The sequence below is a fragment of the Drosophila sulfurigaster genome, chromosome 3, assembly GCF_023558435.1.
Source record: "Drosophila sulfurigaster albostrigata strain 15112-1811.04 chromosome 3, ASM2355843v2, whole genome shotgun sequence".
Taxonomy (NCBI): Eukaryota; Metazoa; Arthropoda; class Insecta; order Diptera; family Drosophilidae; genus Drosophila; species Drosophila sulfurigaster.
The window spans coordinates 16,959,429-16,978,805 of NC_084883.1; the positions used below are offsets into that span (position 1 = coordinate 16,959,429).

Here is a 19,377-nt window from a genome sequence, read left to right on the forward strand (position 1 = left end):
TTGCTTTTCTTGCTGGCAAAAGTCGCAAGCATGTTGACAATAAACTTGCAAGCATATTGCCAAAGCTCAATTTATGACGTCACAGACAGCAACGAACTTATGGTTGTGAAGCCCTGGCTTGCCGCCATTTTGAAAATGGCAATTTACTCACCCAAAAGCGCACTTATTAGAATGATGATGCTGGCAAAAATCATGGCGCTGAGATGAACCAATGTGAATCGCATCTTGGAGAGCGGTTTCTTCTGCACGCTGCTGCTGCGACTCTTCACAGACAATCTTGTCGCCGCCAGAATTGTGCTGCTATTGCTCATGCCTCTGGCAACTAACATAAGAAAAGAAAAAGCAGTTAACAAACTGTACTCAACGTTTTCTTATCACAATTTTGGCTCACCCAATTGCCTGACGTTGGCCATGAAGCCACCGGTGCAGGATGCAGCATCGTAGCCAGCACTTGACGTTGAATTTCCGCTTGTGTCGCCAGAAAAGAATTCCACCAAAAGCTGTGCCCCCGTCGACTCGACAGTCAACGGAACACCGATATGACCAGACCCATCAACAGCAGGACGCCTTATGCCACCTGCCCCCCGCAGCGCCGTTGCCATTAAGCTCCACCAACAATGTGGAGGACAACGAGGGACCGTCGCGCACCTTGATGTACTGTGTGCCACATGGCAGGCGCAGGAAACTGAGTTGCATGGAGATAGTTTCCTCCCCGTCAACCTAGATAGAGAAGTTATTTTTAATTACTATGCTTTAATGAATATGTATGTGGCTTTTGAAAGTGAAGTCTACCTGTATGAGCCAGAAACTGCGTCCGGGGCAACTTTGCGTAGCTCCAGCTATGATGCGTTTGGGTTTCGATGAACCCAGATGCACAATGCAGCCACAACGGCAGCCAGGTCCAATCTCTTGATTAAGCTCAGTCACATTAGACTTGGTGAGCATGTGGCCGCTTGTCTCATAGATACAGTCCCAGGTGTCAGCAATGCTCTTGTTGCACTTCTCCGTTTGCACAGATGGACCCTGAAAAATGTATGAGATAGAGATGAAAATTAATCTTTTATTCATTCGAGTGTTGCTTAGAGAAATTATATCTCATTGGTACTTAGTACTTTTTAAATTATAACAAATTTGATATTTTTAAAAGCCATAAAACTTAAACATAGATTCCAATAAAATGAATATAGTATTATAAGACTTGTCCCCTAAAGCAGATGTTAACTCAGGTTTTTAATATTTCTGTAAAGACCAATCTTTACTGCATACATTCATATTAACAGGAAGAATTAATCAGAAAGTCTAAAATGTGTAAAGTTCAATCAAATACATTACTACAGTGATGACATTTTATTTACGCATCATTTTCACATAATTCCAAATAATATTAAATTAAATATCAGTCTTTCAACATTCCATTAGGGACAACGACTCAGAAACTCATCTCTCAATGTAAATCATAATTCAATAAAGTTTTTACTGAAATGATGGCACTTAATTTGTATGCAATTTTCTCGTTTTTCATTGCATACTATAATTCCTATTATTAACATCCTTACCCCACCATTCCAAAAATAATGAATATGCCTTTTACATTAAAAAATTCAACATTCGTAAAAATGAATCCTCAATATGTCCTTAATTTGGACGTAAGCTTTTTATTTGTATATCATCATATAATAGAGATAATTATTCTAATGTTCTTTCTCTTGTCATAGTCCCTTTCCGAAATGGTCCACATCATATTATTCAGCTTTTTGTTTTATTTGTAAGTATTTTCAACACGCAATAAAAGTGCTAATAGAAGAGATGTATCTCAAACTCGTCCTCTTCATCCAGTTCCTCTTCCTCGCCCATGGGCCCCGAGGTGGTGCCCAGTGTGGTCACACTGTGCGCAGATTTGGTGTCAATAATCTTATCCTCCTGTTTAGTAAGCGGCATAATAGCTGGAGCTGCTGCACTGCCCTCGCTGCTCTCCTTCTTCACCGATACAGAAGAGCTGGAGCCTTCGGGCTCTTCAAGTGGCTCCTCGTCCATTTCGACTATGTCATCCTCGCGAGATGAGGACACATACAACGTGGTGCCCATCTCCACATCAATAATGTTGGCGCGTTCGCCGCGCTTCTCAACATCGCCAGCCTGAACCTGTCCCTTGAGCAGACAATCGGGCAACGTCACACGAAGATCGGGCAGCGGCTTGCGCACCTCGGTCTCGAAGAGATCGCAAACAGCTGGCCGTGGCTTGTGTGGCATGAAGCCCATCTTGCCGGGAGTGTATAACTCTGACGTAGCGGTTTCAATCGTTTCTATAGATGGAGTCTTGGGCAGCTCAGCCGAATGCGAACTAACGATATTCATCAGCTGGGTAAGCAAATCAATGCGTGCCAGTTTGTTCATGGAGAGAGCTTCCTCGCGCACCTCTTGGATGACATGTGGCTCATCCACATTGGCCTCCTCCAGTCGCTCGGGGAAGAGCGTGACGCCCTGTTGGGTGATGATGGCATCACGCACCGTTGCCTTGATCTGCTGAATGATGCCGCGCAGTCGCACAATCTCGCCCTCGTGCTGATCGTGCATTGCCTCCAAGTGCTTCTTCTCCAGCATCATGTTCTCGACGCGACGACACAGCGATCTCACCTTACCAGCTGCATCCTTGTTGGTCTCATCTAACTGCTGCTCGTTTTTCTGTTGCTCCTCATAGGCGCGACGATATTGCAACGCCTCCACATACTTGGCCTTGAGTGTCTCGTAGTTGTGCGTCAATCCCTCGATGATCTTGATCTTATTGATAGAGTTGCGCACCAGCTCGTTCTTGATCTGATCCAAGGCGCTGTACTGCTCGATGATCTCCTTGTGCTTCTCCTTCTGGTTGTTGTACTGCTGCTGTATCTTGATCTGCGACATCACCAGCATATCGATCTCCTTCTGCAGCGCGATATTCTCGCGAATCAGGCGACGCGTGTAGCCCGCATTGCGAATCTCGCTGGAACGAGTAAAATCCTCCGAAACTTGCAGCAGCTTTGCCTCCACCTCCTTCTTAAGTGCATCCTTCTCCACGACAGCTGCTTGTTCCATGTTGTAGAGCGCTTCCTTGTGATACTTCTCCTTCTCCTTAATCTCAGACTCCTGATCATCGAACTTGGCGAGCAGCACATCGCGCTGAATGCGAAACTCATCCAGCGAATTCAATTTGCCATTGAGCAACTTGATCTCCGATGTTAACTGATCGTGCATCGCCTTATATTTTCCCTCTAAGTCCGCGATCTTTTCCTGTGCCACGCGATTTTCCTCGTTACGCACTTTAGATACCTCCACCAAGCGCTCCTCCAGCTCCGTTATCGAATTATTACGCTCTGCAAGTGTGCGCTCCAAATGGGCAGCCACATCAGTGCGATCATGATCAATATCCTGCAGCTTGGCAGTCATCACCACATTCGCCTCATCGAGACTCGCTAGATGAGCCCGAAGTCGGGCCAACTTCTGATTCAGGTCGGTGATTTGCAGCTCATAGAAGGTTCTGTCCACTTGTGACACCTTATTCGCCTCCTTATCCTTGGACTTACTCTTCGATGACTTTCGTTTCGGCGGCATTGTGTAAGTTATAATTCAACTCTTAATTCGATTTAAATTTAATTTTGTGTACAAATGAATTCAAATGTATTTCGTCTGTTGGCATGCTAAGCGAAATTTTGTATTTTGTTTATTTATCAGCATTACTGATAAACAAAAATTAGCCAAACGGTTGTCAAGACAATGTGTGAAAGCTTTTAGCATAAGCTTGCGACTTAGCACTGTCCTTAAAAGCTTTTACAAGTCTAACTTTTAACAACGTATTAATGCAACTCCTGATAATAGTTACACCTGTATTATAATCTCACTTAAGCTTCATTTCGTGAGTGCTCGACATTATTCTAGCACAAAACAAAGCGAATATTCGTAAGTAAAAAAAGCTCTGCAACTAGTATAGTTTTTTTTCACAATTGCTGCAAAAGACAAAAGTGTGCTGCAATCGCTTAATTTTCCTGTCGGAAGTTTTTCGATAATGAAGTGGAGCTTCGCCAACAATGGAGGACACCAGAGACAAAGCTCAACGGGATGCTCCATTGTGATATGGCAGGAAATGTAATTGCACCTTGCACGTGTAGCATATTTGCATTTGTATTTACACGTTGTTCTCATATTTTAATAGCACAAATACTCGCAGCAATTACGCTTTTGTTTTGTGAATAAAAGTGGGAAACTTTTGTCTTGACCTTTTCTTGTTAGTTACTTAAATAGTGCAAAGAAAATGCTGCATCAAATCAGAAATATTTTAGCATACCGAAGTTTAAAGTTTCCAAGTATTTTTAAGATAACATCTAAACTTACAAACAAAGCAACAAACAGACAGAAAAATATACAGATACAACTTAACCCTGACTCTGTTTTATATTCACAAACTATAAAAAGTTTTTCAATGCAATCTAATCTTAAAAATCATGAAAACTGCATTAAAGTCTAGAGATAGTTGAGATCTATCTGAATTACTCAGTAGAGTGTGCACAGTGCACATTAAATTTAGTGAATCGTTAAGTTATTTCATAGCATAGTTTGAGGCGCCAATCGCAAAACATGGCAAGCTCTGTGTGTATAAAACTTGAAAAGGGTGGCAACATTGTAAATTTGCCACGCAATCTGGAGCAAGTGTCGCACTGTTGTAACAATCTGCCAGACACCCGAGACAACAAACATGGCCGCCGGCAATAGCCTATCCCCACTCCCTCTCTCTCCCATCACGCCTCCCACACAACCGAATCATACACACTAGGCAATGTGAACCCGCCCCGCCTTACCTCGCCTCGCCCTCTATCACCATTTTTTTTTTTATTGTCGGCACAACAATGAGATATGGAGCTCGTAGTTGTTGATACGAATAGTGCACAAAAGGGAGGAGAAAGAGCAAAAGTAAAACATGAACTCGAATGTTAACCCGCCTAAGCTGCACACACGCACACACACCAATACACGCAGACACATGTCTGTGTAAGCATGTGTGAGTGCGTGTCAGTGTGAATAAGTTGTGCGAGCTCAATTTATTGCATGAGTGCGAGCGAGGAAGGCAGAAAGCGGAAGGCGAAAGGCAGAAGAGATGGCGAGTCAAAAGTAAAAGTAACAAGCGAAAGTTCTGCACGTAGCCAAAAAATTAGGATAGTAAATAAAATGCTTAACTTTGGAGATTTACACACAAGAATAGGAAAGGAGACTTAACAAGCGGAAAAGAAGACTTAACTTAGAGAGTACTACATATGTATGTATGTGCATACATAGATGACATACCTCACAGAATTTGGCTCCATAACGCGGCGGAGGCGAATCACAGAATCGATAGCGATTGCGCGTGCCTCCCAGGCAATTGGTCGAGCAAGGTGTCCACTCGCTCCAGCTGCCCCAGCCACCGGTGTCGGAATCTGTGAAGTTGCAAGCAGTTAAGTAGATTAACATTGACTCATACGCAGAGGAACTCCATAAGCCTCTTAGAGACGGGGAGAAGTTGCACTTACCACTCACTGGCAAGGTGGGCACACAGTCCATGCGCACATCCGCCACAGCACCGGATATCGCTTGGCTGACATAGACGAAACAGTACTCCACATACTTCTCGGAGAACAGTTCGCAGCTAAAGTACAGTGAGTGCTGGCTCTTGATGACCCGCTGCTCGGAAACGTAGTGTAGTGTTGTGGGTGGCTTCAGGGAGGCGACATCGGCACGCAACTTGGCATAGAGACGCACTCGATCGCCCTGCTCGAGAATGCAGCCGGGATACTCATAGAGGACGCCCACACCCGAGTGCGGATCACAGGGAAAGATGCTTCTCGCATACACATTGAACACAAATTCATCGCTCCAATCCACGCTGATCAAGCGCCGCGTTGTCGGCACATTCAGTGTGGTCAGCATTGGACGTAATTGCACCGCATAGTTCCCGGCCAGACCAAACAGCTCGCAGCCCAGATGCAACGTCTTCAGCTTGGGAAAACCTCGCACCTGCTCGGCAAAGAGCACGCTTGACTTGGACACATTACTCAAGCTGTGAGCACAGCTGCGATCCTTGCCACAGTAGACGAGCTCCAGCCAAAACTCGGGCAACGACGGCTGCTCCCCATGCAGGGCACGCTCGCAGTTGACTTCCGGAAAACGCAACGTGACGTTCACCGGCGATTTGGGATACGTGCGCAACGTAAGCGGACTCACAATCATCTCGGCACTGGGCCATCGCACGTCCAGCGTCTGCAGCAGTCGCTCATCCTGCGATGGCATCAAAGTGGTTGTGGTCAGCTCATTGCTGACTTCATTAGAGTCGATTGTGGTGGTCTTGAGATTCCTAACCACCTGCATCTCATAGAGACCACCGCGCACAAAGGTCTGACACGGCACCGTGATCTGGGTGACGTTCTGTCGCGGATCCGGAAAGAGCGGAATATTCTGGACAATCTCTTTGCGTCGACGCTGCAACACCACCGAACTCCTATTGCTCTCCTCCGCGGCAGCATCATTAATGATTTTGCTAATGACTAAAGTGCTCATTATGGTGTTCAGCCTGCTGCTGCCCTCCGCATCCATGTTTAAGTGGGTGTCGCTGACATTCAGTGTTGTTGTTGTTGTCGTTGTCGTTGCTGTAACCGACTCTGTTGTTGTGGTTGAAGGCGAAATTTGTGCATCGTCCTCGCTGAATTGGATCTGCACATGCAGGTCGCCGCTGAGTGCAGTGAATGTGCTTGGGGACATCAGGCGACCCCTTCGAACAGCCAGCACGTGACCTTTTGTTGAAATCGAGTCACATTCACATTCGGGGTTGGAGTTGGAGTTGGAGTTCAGTTGAAGTTGGCAACGAACAAAACGAACAAATTAATCATCACATGCAAAGAAGAGAGATAAGAATTATGCACAAGCCTTTGTAATTTATTTCTTATTGTCTGACAGCAGCGGGAGTTCTGCTCTCGTGTCACGCCCCCTTTCCCAACGCATCACGCCCTCTGCTTTGTTGTTGGTTAAGTGCCTTCAGTTGGTGGCATAGGCAAAACCGAGAAAGCGATTGCGATTGCGATTCCGAATGGGAATGCGAATGTCGGAACGAATGATGAATGTTCTCGCTCACATTCCTAATGTCATCCTCTAATGGCAGCCACAAACAGACAGCGACTAAACGATAGCAGTGACATCTTTAGGCCAAAGTGCCATCACTAACGGGCTGCGATTTTGATGGATTGACAAATTTACGAGGCACTCATAAATAATGAGTATTTAATAGGTGCAAGACAATGACTTGATGCTAAAGTAAAAGAAAAGTAATAGTGCGAACTGAAAGATTGTTTTCTAATAATGTCATCTATATCTCAAAATGATTGATTGCTTAGAATGGCAGATAGAAGTTTCTTATTGACTTGTGAATATTAAGAATTTAACAGATAGTAGACAAAGAAATTCTTATTGATTAAGTGCATGATTGATTGCTTAATTGATATTAATTCATAATTAATGAAAATGGAGATGAAAGTTCCAAAATAAAGATATTAAATATTGGGGAAAAATAACAATCTCTATTTATATTTCTAGTTATATTTATAACTACCCAGCTAAGTGAAAGACTGTCTTAAAGAACTTTAGACATGTTTTCTTTAGAAGAATAACAATCAAAGCGTCAACAAAGTAAAAGACTATCGTACTTAATTAACTTTGAAAGATGTTTTCATTAGACAAATAACAATCTCTATTTACCTCAAGTTAGTCTTGACTAATGTAAGCAAATGTATGTTAGAACAACTTTTGTAAAGAAAATTTAATCGATTCGTGTTTTTTCCATTTCTTGCTTCTCTCTTTTAAAAAGCTATTTGAGCGCTGATTGACAAGAAATGTCAATGAATGCAACATTATTGGAAATGATGTGAATGAACTAAGTCAATGATTGAGTGTAACTCGATTTGAGCAGGAAGTGTTACAGATCCAATTCAGATTGCGTTTTAGCTGAATAACAAAATTCCTGGAATTGCTTTCAAGTGCACTATTTTGAGGGGTTGTTTCTTTCCCCCTTTTATGCTTTTCCTTGTAATTTATCTGGGCTTTTCCTTACAGCGAAGAGTCACGACATTTTCGACTTTGCACCAAGGGTGCTAGTTATGAGATAAACTTAGCACCCGAAAGAACATCTTTACCTATTCTTAAGGGCTTAATTCCCAAGACAACCTCAGAGATAAACATACCATAAATCAGTCTTAGGCTTAAAGGTTAAATAAATAGAATAAAAGTATTTTGCAATTGGCATTACTTTTATGAAGAACAAAGACTAATTCCTGACAAAGTAACGCTTGGTTTATGATAGATGCTGCCAAGAGAAAGACAAATACGAGAAGGCAAAAAAAGGAGGACAACACACAAATTGGAGATTCAGACGTTCTTTCATTTACATCGCACCGGGGGGCGACTGTCACTCACTTGTGGAGGAGCAGCAGTAGCATAGAAGGAACATTATTGATGATATCATAATCTTCCACTTGACTACTGATTTCAGGCCTGACGCTGACGTGCCAACTGTCTTCTTCCGCTTTCGATTCGTTGGCATTTTCCTTCTTGTGCGCTTCCTTCGAGCCATCGTCATCTCTGGTCTAGTCGTCACTCGATGTGGCTCTGGCTGTTGTTGTGTTGTTGATGTTGTTGGTGTTGGTGTCTCGGGGCAAGACGAATTGAGCCGTTATTGTTGTGGCAAGCTCGGCGCCTTACCAGACATACCCAATACCCAGCTCAAGGGGTGGTGAGTATTCGTTCTTGGCAAGGGGTCGTCGCTCAACCGAGTTGGGTTTGCAATTCACTTCTGTTATTTATTTGTATTGTGTTCGTGGCGGTCGGAACGCTTTCAGATGCTCCATTAGAAATTAATGTCAATGGCTTTCGCTCCAGCATTGCTGTAAAGAAAATGAAACACACAAAAAAGCAAAAAAGAAATCGTTAAAACAAATTGAACAATAACTTGTCCAAAAGTCGAGATGTTGCTCTAAGTTATGATCCCCCGCAACGCAAAAGGAAGAAAACACTAATAAATTGTCTATTATTAATTCAATTTTCTATGAAAATGATTAAAATACAAAAGAGACCTGCGACAAATGGCTATTTGATATCCTTAATGGACATTTTCCAACGTATTGGACATTTTCCAACGTATTGCGAGTGCGATGGAATTTTGTTTATTATCCGCAGCAGCTCATGATTTGCTGTTTTAATGCAATTTATCCATTGTTCTCCCCTTGGCTAGCGAGCTGTTTAACGACCTGCTTAGAGGCATTCTCATTTATCTTTCATCATATTAAAATAAATATTTGCTTGGCCAGACTCTTGTTTGTTTATTTTCGCTAAAATTTTGATGAAATGCGCACACACACAACAAATGTGTTTTCATAAATAAAATCGCCCAATTACTAAGCTAAATTCCTAACACATTTTGATAACTGATCTGCATTAATTTTAACGGAATACATTTCGGAATTTGTTGGAACAGCCCATTTAAGGTTTGTTTTTGTGTTTTGTGTTTGTAAAATCCGACTGTCATTTAGCTGTGTCCGCTCATTAATTACTATTGCGTGAGTCTGTTCATTATGTCAGCTGTGCAGTGGATCTTTCAGTTGGTCTAATTTGGTTTCGACAACCACCTAATGGGAGGTGGTCCACCAAAAACCACACGTGCCACAACAGGGTGATATTTCAAATAGCTCTTCCCAAAAACGGGGGATGATAATAACAGTTAAATGTTGCAAGCACATTGAAAACCATCAAAAGGAAAAATGCTTAAATATTCTGTGCACAATCTAACAACAAAAAAAAAACTCAGAGCGATAAAGACTTTCAACAGCCCGAATGAAAATGGAATAATAGAGCAATAAAATAGAAACATTTGTTTGGCTTAGACGTACTTATAAATATTTTAAGCACATAAATGTGTTATTTATTTGAACTATTTTTACACCTTTTTTTAACATTGTGAGAGACAAAATCTATTTCACATTTTCAAATATTCAAAACGAATTTTAGCATTTAGTTGCCTTTTTGCTTTTTAAATAATAATTTACTTTTTTTGCTATTCTAACATTGCAAGAAAAATGAAAAATGTCACATATTCAAAATGAATTTCAGTAACTAGTTCCCTTTTGGCTTTTAATAAACAATTTGCATGTTTTCAATATTTAAGGTAAAATCAAATTTATTGTCACCCTTTTCATGCCCATTACTCATAGGGTATTATCACTTTATGCCTCCAGAAAATATATGTAAGAGACAAAAGGAGGCATCTCCGATCCTATAAAGTATATATATTCTTGATCAGCCGAGACGATCTAGACGTATGAACACCTACATCTCAGAAACTATAAAAGATTGAGAAATCATTTTTTCGAGAATACTTGTTATGTTTGCACGCAGCGTAATTTTGTATTGTATAATACAATATACATAAATAAAATTGTATAAGTTACATAAAAAATACTTTTGTATGACAAAAATATCTATCCTAAAACAATCGGGACTTAGTTGCTTTGGCTGACAATCTGGTATATTTTCTACTTTATGATAAATTTTTAATGTATTACACTATCGATAAACCAAATATAGCCTTCGGTATGTTTTAGTATTTTTTGATATATTTGTAGAATATGGTTTTATTGAAAATGGGTAGCGGATATCTCACAGTCGAACACACTCGACAGTGGTTCCTTTACTTTTTTGCTATTTTAATATTGTGAAAAATAAATGAAAAATGTCACATATTCAAAATAAATTAGAGTAACTAATTCCCTTTTGCTTTTTAATAAACAATTTGCATATCAATATTTAATATAAAATCAAATCTATTGTCACCCTTTTTGTATTTCAATGTTTACCCACTTTTCACATACAGTGAAATTTCTATGACTCCCACTGAGTGTAATTTTCGCTTGGGCTCTTTGAACCAATTAAAAGCCCCTGATATGAAATCCCATGTTAAATTGCAAATGTGTTTTGTAACACTAAACGGGAGGCACAACCAAACAGCAGCAGCAGCCACTGAGACTAAATGACCAAGCGATGGGCTAGTAAATTTACAATCAATTGCACATTTTACACTGCCAATCATTCAATCTTTCTCTGCTTACTCTCCGTCTCCCTCTGTATCTGTCTTCTATCTCGGCACCAGCATCATCATAAATATTGATGGAGCGTGGAGCGTGGAGAGAGAGAGGGAGAGGGAGTGAAAGACTGTGCGTAAATCTGCCTTTAATGTGCCACATGGGGGTCCGCCGAAAACTATTAACTGCACCAAGCGACCGCCCATTGCTGAATGTTTCCCAATGTGTCCTGTGCTTTCTCGGCTCGGCTTTCTGCTTTCGGTATCTGCATCCTAATGCTGGCCAGACTTGTCGCAGCGTGGAAAATCAAAGCAATTGCGTCTGCAAATTGCGAATTTCAAAGAGGAGGAGACTAGCCGACAAAAGTGGGCAGCAAAAGGTTGCATGTTGTGTTGCTGTTGCTGTTGCGAGGGCAGTTTGATAGGCAAAATGTCAATGGCCCCGTGCATGACCAGTTGGCGTGTGGCGTGTGGCAAGCAGTGGCTCGTATTTCCGCCCTTGTCCTTACTTGATTATACTTTCTGTGTGCCTGCCTCGACTTTTCCATGCCATGCACATTTTATAGACTTTAACTTTGTGTATGTGTCCTGTGTCCTCTCTATTCGCGACGGGGTTGGAATTTACCCGAGTGCTGAAATGCGCCGCACACAGAAAAAAACAGAAATGAAAACGACAAGGAAGAATGAAAAAAGGAAATGCATACAAAATATATATGTAAGGGAAATGCTTGGCTCGCTTCGAATACGCTTGTTGTATTCAAACATTTACACGCTCTGTTTACCTCTAATCAGTAGATAAGCATGAGAACACGCTCACCACAAAATTATATTTACTACTCTGTATGCGGTGTCCCCTCATCCCCTCATGCCCTCATGCCTTGCAAAATGTAAATAAATTTGTGAAAATGCGCAGAGCCCTAATGGATTTTAAAGCGTTATTATGTCATCAATGGGTTTACGACAATGTGTGTGTGTTTATTAAATTCATTCTTAATTCATACATAACATCAAAATATTCATATACTTTGCGGCAGTTTATTTAAAGAAGATTATCGTTCAATGTGCTTAGTAAGTTGACTGAATCCTTAAGCCTTGCATGTGCACAGAAATGATTCAGTGATAAGCACATTTTAAACAAACATGTTCAACTGAATACAATAAATACTACAGAGAGAAAAAAAATAGATTGCAAAACTTGAGTTAAAAACTTTTCGATTTTAGAAAAACAAATCTTTAAATTTTGAAATATGAATATATATAATCGAGTATTTCACATAAAATGTTGATCTTGTCTTAAGAATTGATTTAAATTTTTACATATTTTAATCATAATTCAAGATTTTATTTGTGATTTTATCACAATTTATGTGTAATTAAATAATACAAAAAAATCCATATAATACAAATAGTTATCAACAACCATAGCTTCTTCCAAAAAATACTATTTGGTATTAAATTTAAGAATTTTGGTATTAAGAAATGAAGTATTTTCATACTTGGGTTAACTAAATCTGGGATTATTCAAATACCAAACATATTCTGACATAATTCATTACCGACGGTTGTTTTTATAATATAATACTCGACATAATTTTTTAGTTTAATTTAAGAAACATTATTTGGTATTACATTTAAGATTTTTAGTATTACAAAATTAAATATTTTCTAAACTAATTCCAGGATTAACCAAATATTGAACCTCTTCTCACATTCTTCGCATTTACCCCGGTTTTTTTTTTTTTTTCAGCGTATACAATTTAATATTATTTTGGGGATTTCATTACACAGTTTCCCAGCACACACATTAAAAATGATTTATTAAAGCGTTTATCAAAATGTTTATTAATACTTAAAGATGGCGTCGCCTTTAGTGTGAGCATAACCCCGAATTTTAATAGCTCTTTGACAGCCGACAGCAAGAAAATTAAATATTTCCTGCGGCAATGTGATTTGCACTGCACTTTAAATGTTTTATTTAAATAGCTCTGCTATTAATTAAGCGTTGCACAATGCAATTTTAATTAAAGAGAAATTATTGATCTCAAAAATGCAAAAAGCGCTTCAAATACGAAAGAAATGTTTTGAGAGTCACTTGAATCAAATTTAAGCTTCCTTCAACTGCAATGCAGAGGAATTTCATTAAGCAAGAATGCCAAGGAATAAAATGAAATGTTAGTTAACAAAGAGTGGAATGAAATAAACTGAAAATGTTATTGCAAACAAAAAAACACAAAATAAAAAAAAGAAAAGAAAATGCGCAACCGCATTTTCCTTTCCGCTCTCCCTTTTATCGCCTCAACTTATGACAAACTCGAGCAAATCTTTTGGCTTTCTTTCCGTTCCGCTCTTGTTTATTTCGGGTTACCTTAAACTACATTCGAGTGCTATAAGTAGAACCAGGTGAGTCGACAGACAGTGACAGCAGCAGCAGCTGCTACAGCTACTAGAGGGGAAGCAACGAGGGCAAGTGCTGCTTTTAGTCATGACAAAACTGCACTTGACCCCAAACCCCCCAAAACTATATATACATACATATAGTAATATAAAGTGTACAAAGCAAACAGCAAAAACTGACAGCTGTACAAAATATTACGTATACGCGCTGTTGCATTTGACTGGCAGCATAAAAAAGGAAATGATTTTCTGAATAGAGATAGAGATTACGTGTGGGATTGGCGCGATGTCAACTTTATAGCTATGGCCATAACCATGACAATGACCCGCAGCAATAGTTTATGAGCACTTCTTCAGCTAGACCAATTAATTAAGTAAAACAATTTCACAGTTCGCTTTAAAGTTGCATGTGCAACGAATCGTGTGGACGCGTATCGGATGCGACATGCAAGCGACAAGCGAGTGCCACACAAATTATCGGCAAATTATGTGACAGACGCGATTTTCCACAACAGCAGCCATGACAGCAGAAGCAGCAGCAGCAACATGAAGTCAGGATGAGAATGAGGATTGACTGACTGCATTGCAATATGAAAGAGAAAGAGTGTTAAGCACTTCCGCTTCTGCTTAGTTAAAGCAAGTGCTAACAACACACACACACGAACACACTTGTAGTGGTAACTCCCTTATCAAAACTAAGTAAGTCTAGTCTGAGGGAATATTAAAATAGCTGCCACGCCCACACACCCACACACACACACATTCACGCGACACCCACAACACACACACTAGACACACAGTGCACACACTAGTCCAGTGGTTGAGTTTATCCTTAGTGCTCTCCACTTTATGTAGCTGTCGTCATATCTCGGCGCCAGGTGAGTTCAGCTGAACCCCCTTTCAACTCTCATTGCCGCCCCCTCCTTATCCAATGAGGTCCATTTAAAACAACTCAGACGGGCGAAAGGGGTGGCTCTGCCCATATGGAAATACGCCTGCATACTTATAAATAAAAAAGGCTGAAGAAGAAAGCAACAACTGCTAACATACGTCGTACACAGCAAGAAACTTAGAATATTAAGTGGACTCAAAAACAAATGCACTTAAAATAATAAGTTATGTGATTTGCACAAACGAAAGCAGAATCGTATTTTAAGCACAGATGTCAGTTAGTACCTTAAAGCTTCTCATGGGAAAAATAAGCGAAGAATACACAGATTCTATTATAAAAGCAAATATAAATTGTATTGTAAATATTGATCCATACAACTTTTATATTTTTTGCCAAATAATATACTGATACAATATCAATATACTAAATCAATGAACTAACTTCATTAAATAACTTCCTCATAGCATAAATAGAAATTATATACTGAAAATAACTCAATATACTAAATCGATATACCAACTTAATTTGATAACTTGCCCACAGCATTAATACAAAATTTACTCATTGCTTAATTAACAAGGAAATACAAAAAATAAATAACTTAGTATATTCATAAATAGTATTATATGCCTTAACAGGCATATATCTTGTTAAATAAATATAATTAATATACTAATAGTCAATCAAAATACTAAATGTATATGATTACTTCATTGGATAGCTTTCTAATTCTTTATACAAAATCCGCTACTCGATTGGAGAACTTGCTCCCAGCATTAATACAAAATTTACCCATAGCTTAGTCAATAAAGCATCAAAGAAATATCTAATTTAGTCTACCTAAATATATATTTAGTTTAGTTAAAAAAATGTGGTTTTACTGTGATTATCAATTATTAACTTGCTTCCTTAATAAATCAGCTTTCTTTTATACGAATTTTGTGGCAAATTCATAAATATAAAACGAACTGTATATATATAAGATATACATTTTTGACATTAGAATATCGTATGACAATTTTAGCTAGTTAATCTTTTCTCTCAATGTACGCATACTTACGTATGCACAAACAAACACATGTACATACATATGTACCATACATTCATACACATTCGCATAATGTACAATGTTCTATGCACATATGGCCAGACAGCCAGAGGCAAATGCTTGGATTGCATGCAAGCGAATGCTGAAAGGACCCCGACCCCCAATTGACAAGGAGCATAGAGCAGTGTTGCCGTTTTAGCTAATTTATTGCTAGATCTAGCTATTTTGAAACTGAAAAGCTATAAGATTTTGTGAAATGCTATTAGCTAGAAATCTAGCATTTTTCTAAGCTTCGGCTACTTTTGGCACTTTTAAAAAGTTCCGATAGCTCTTCTACCGATAGGATGTATTTAGTGGTTTACTCACAAAAATTTGCATTATAGTTCGATTCTGTTTATAGTTCATGTGCGAACTTAGTTCGTTCACTCATTAGCTAAATACAAATTGTGAAATTGTCAAACTGTGAAGCAGTGCTACCAGTTTAACAATTTAGTTGCTTCAGTTAATTTGCAACTCTTAAACTTAAAAATGCTATTAGCTACAATTTTAGCAACTTTTTATTTCTCTTTTGGCAATTTTAGCTATTTTACTTAAATCCTTTTTATTATGTATTCCTTTTGTCATTCACTGCAAAAATTGCGATTAACAGTTTGCAATGAAATCGGGGCTTGTATTTAACCTAGTGGTTCGATTATATGAGCAACTTGAGTTCAATACTTGAAAAGATAACTGCATTTCAAGTGTAATATTTGTTAACACTTTAACAAAATCATAAAAATACGAAATCCTGTTTTTTATTTTTAACTTCAAGATTTTATTCTTAAATGAATTAAAAATGTACAAACTTGATGAATGTCATTTAAAATATTTAGCAATTTTGTTAGCTATTTTTGTATAATTTTAGCAATTTTAAGCAAGTTTTTTCTGAAATCTAGCAATTTTTGCTCCAGAGATTCTGGCAACACTGGCATAGAGCAAGCAAAAGAAAGAAAGAGAGAGAGAGAGAGAGAGGGAGAGAGCAGAGAGAGAGGAGAGAGGGAGAGAGCAGAGAGGTGGCAAGAGTGTCAGCAGCTCCTTGGGCTACCTCTGGCTCAAGCCTTATGAGTTTTGCCGCTCGACTACTCAATATTTGACTAGCTTCGTCTATCGTCAATGGGCATATCAGCAGCTTCTAAGCAGTTCTAACAATGAGCACTGCGCAGTGGCGTCCTCAAGGGGGAGCGCCAACTGTTACTTACAATTACAAGTAAACTTCAACTATTTGCAGTTCAACTTTCACTAACAACTTTCACCTCACAATGCAATTTAACCAGCTGCTAAGAGTTGTGCACAAGTTATGCTATACAGTAATGCATAGTTTAACAAGGGAATGCACTTGGCAGGCAAGTTGAACATTTTGGATTATAACTTGCTTATTAGTAAGTACTTGTATAACCAATTAAATGCCTATTGCATATTGGAGGATAAGGAATTTGAGCATACGATTGCGAAGGCACATATTTTAAATTGCTCTGATAGTATTATTTACTAATTATAGAAATATAATAATACTAATTATAGAAATTACTAATTATAGAAATATAATATAAATAAATATAATATATATAATAAAATAAATATAGAAATACTCTTAATAAAACCAAATTCAAAAGTTAATTTAGAAATGTTATAAAAGTATTATAAATTTGCGCCTGTCGGATATGTATGTAACAAATAGGGTGAGGCATCTTCGACCCTATAAAGTATATATATAACATAAGTATGTATATTCCTGGTAATTTTAAAGCTAAAGTAGCAATTTTGGTACCTAAAATAAACATTATTTATGAGTTTTATAATAATTTGTGTGATTCCTAAAAACTTGGTTGCGATCAGATGAAAATTGTATAAGTTATTATAAGAAATTTTAATGGCTACTTACTACGGGTCTTAGTTACTTTGGCTGACAATCTGGTATACTTTGCACTCTATGTTATATTTTGAATGTATATCAATATAATCAAAGTCTTTGGTATAATTTATAATGTTTGGGGTATATTAAGTTGGTATATTTTCAAATTAAGTCCAAACTATTTTGCTTCAATTCAAAATGGGTAGCGAGTACGTTATAATCGAGCACACTCGACTGTAGCTTTCTTACTTGTGAAATTTGCATTAATAGTAAGGATTAAAAATATGTATTTTGATTTTAGATACTGAGGAAAGAAAGTATCTTGTAGTCTAGAACACTAGACTAAATCATTATAACGTGCTTTTGTATTTAGCAGTTTTATAAAATGCAAAAGCAAAAAATTGCATTTGAATTTCGATTCTATGTTATTTTTTAATTAATATTCTATTGTTATTAAACTATTTCTTCTGATAACTTCCTTTGTTGTCCCTCTTACGCTATGCTTACGCCTCTGTTGTTGCAATTGACGATGCTTCGAAGCAGAACCAGTGACTGAACCATAAACTAAGACAGAGCAGACAACAACAATTTATCACATTACACACCCGCATACACACTTCCAAATGTGTGTGTGTGTTAACATGTTCTGCAGCTGTAGTTTTGGATGCAGCAGAAGCAGCAGCAGCATCACTCGAATGTGCATGTGAAGTCGCTTTGCCATGTTGTCAATTGATATTAGAACGGATTCTGTGGCTGCTCTGTGCAATGTCCGTATCCGTGGTGCACAGAGAGAGACTTCTGGGGGGCTGTTGGGCTTTCCAATGAATGGTTCCGACTGCCTCGAGATATGCACAAAGGAGATGCCAATTAATTAATTGAAAGACATGCAAACAATTTAATATTTGGATTTGAAGGCAGTTGCCAATATCGAAACGGGGAAATCAAACGCATATTATGAATTATGTTGTTATGACCACAAACTATGTGTGCAAGCATGAATACACACACACAATCGCACACACACTCAGAAATACCACTAAGTATATTGCAATCGATTTTTGAAACCGCAGATAAAAAAAAAATTCTGTGGTGAGAATATTATTGAATTGTGGGTCAATTGTGAAGGGGATGAAACCACGCGAAATAAACTGGGACAAACCGAAATCCCGATATGGAAACCACACAATCGAAAAAGCAGAGAAAAAAAAGAGAAAACAACGCAGCATAAAAACAACAACAGCTGAATCATAGATTCATATTTGTCTTAGGAACTGAATCCCGTCAAGCGACGCCACAGTTTTCCCCAGATATTCCTCTTTGGTTGGTGGTTGTGTGATTGTGTAGCCACATCTCATTTAGTGATTGTTATGCTCGATTTGCTATACATATTTATTTAGATTTATGCTGGGCTGCTGCTGCTGCTGCTGGCCCGACTTCATTAGATGTCATTGACGTCCCAAACAGCTGGATACATTCCCCAACTGACTCCTTCCCTTCCGCCCTTCCGCCCTTTTCCTTACTCTCTTTTTTTTTTGTGCTGAGTTGTGAATTTTTAAGGCCGACTTTGCGGCGCCACCGAATTGATTTCTATTAACCGGAGACGCCGCAATGTTGACAGGCTACAAACATAAGCAATTTAAATGTATTATGTCGCATTATGTATTAATGTTTAAAGCAGTTTAAAGCTAAGCTGATGGCTGATATTTGATTAAGTGCCTCTTTTGTTTTGGGTATTAAACTTCATTTTTATTTCGGTGATTCTGTGATTTAATTCTCTCTGTTATTTAAGCCATTCAACATCAACAAAAATAACACAAAGTGAGGCACATTTTTATACCTGCCCCCATTTAAGATTACTGAAAGTTTGGTTGCAATCAGATAAGTATTGTAGAAGTTATTTAAGAAATAATTCTGGTATATTTTGTGATCTAAGGTATAGTTTAAATATACCAAATATATGAGTTGGTATATTTTAGTATTTGTGGTATATCATTTTGGTATATTTTAAGAATAATAGCGCAGTGTTTTAC

At 38.5% G+C, this 19,377-nt stretch overlaps 2 protein-coding genes across 2 annotated transcripts in view; both read right to left on the reverse strand.

Moving 5' to 3' along the window:
* Positions 1-19,377, reverse strand: part of LOC133842216 (uncharacterized) — a 28,730-nt gene that overhangs the window by 3,330 nt on the left and 6,023 nt on the right. The window contains 7 exon segments of the mRNA XM_062275237.1: positions 152-322; positions 392-591; positions 593-720; positions 793-1,023; positions 5,314-5,444; positions 5,538-6,794; positions 8,467-8,933. Of these exon segments, the coding sequence (XP_062131221.1) occupies positions 152-322; positions 392-591; positions 593-720; positions 793-1,023; positions 5,314-5,444; positions 5,538-6,794; positions 8,467-8,629 (2,281 nt within the window). The 5' untranslated portion in view covers positions 8,630-8,933.
* Positions 1,764-3,690, reverse strand: LOC133842220 (cilia- and flagella-associated protein 157). The gene has a single exon (XM_062275244.1). It carries the CDS (start codon positions 3,586-3,588, stop codon positions 1,795-1,797), a length of 1,794 nt encoding a protein of 597 aa, XP_062131228.1. The 5' UTR covers positions 3,589-3,690; the 3' UTR covers positions 1,764-1,794.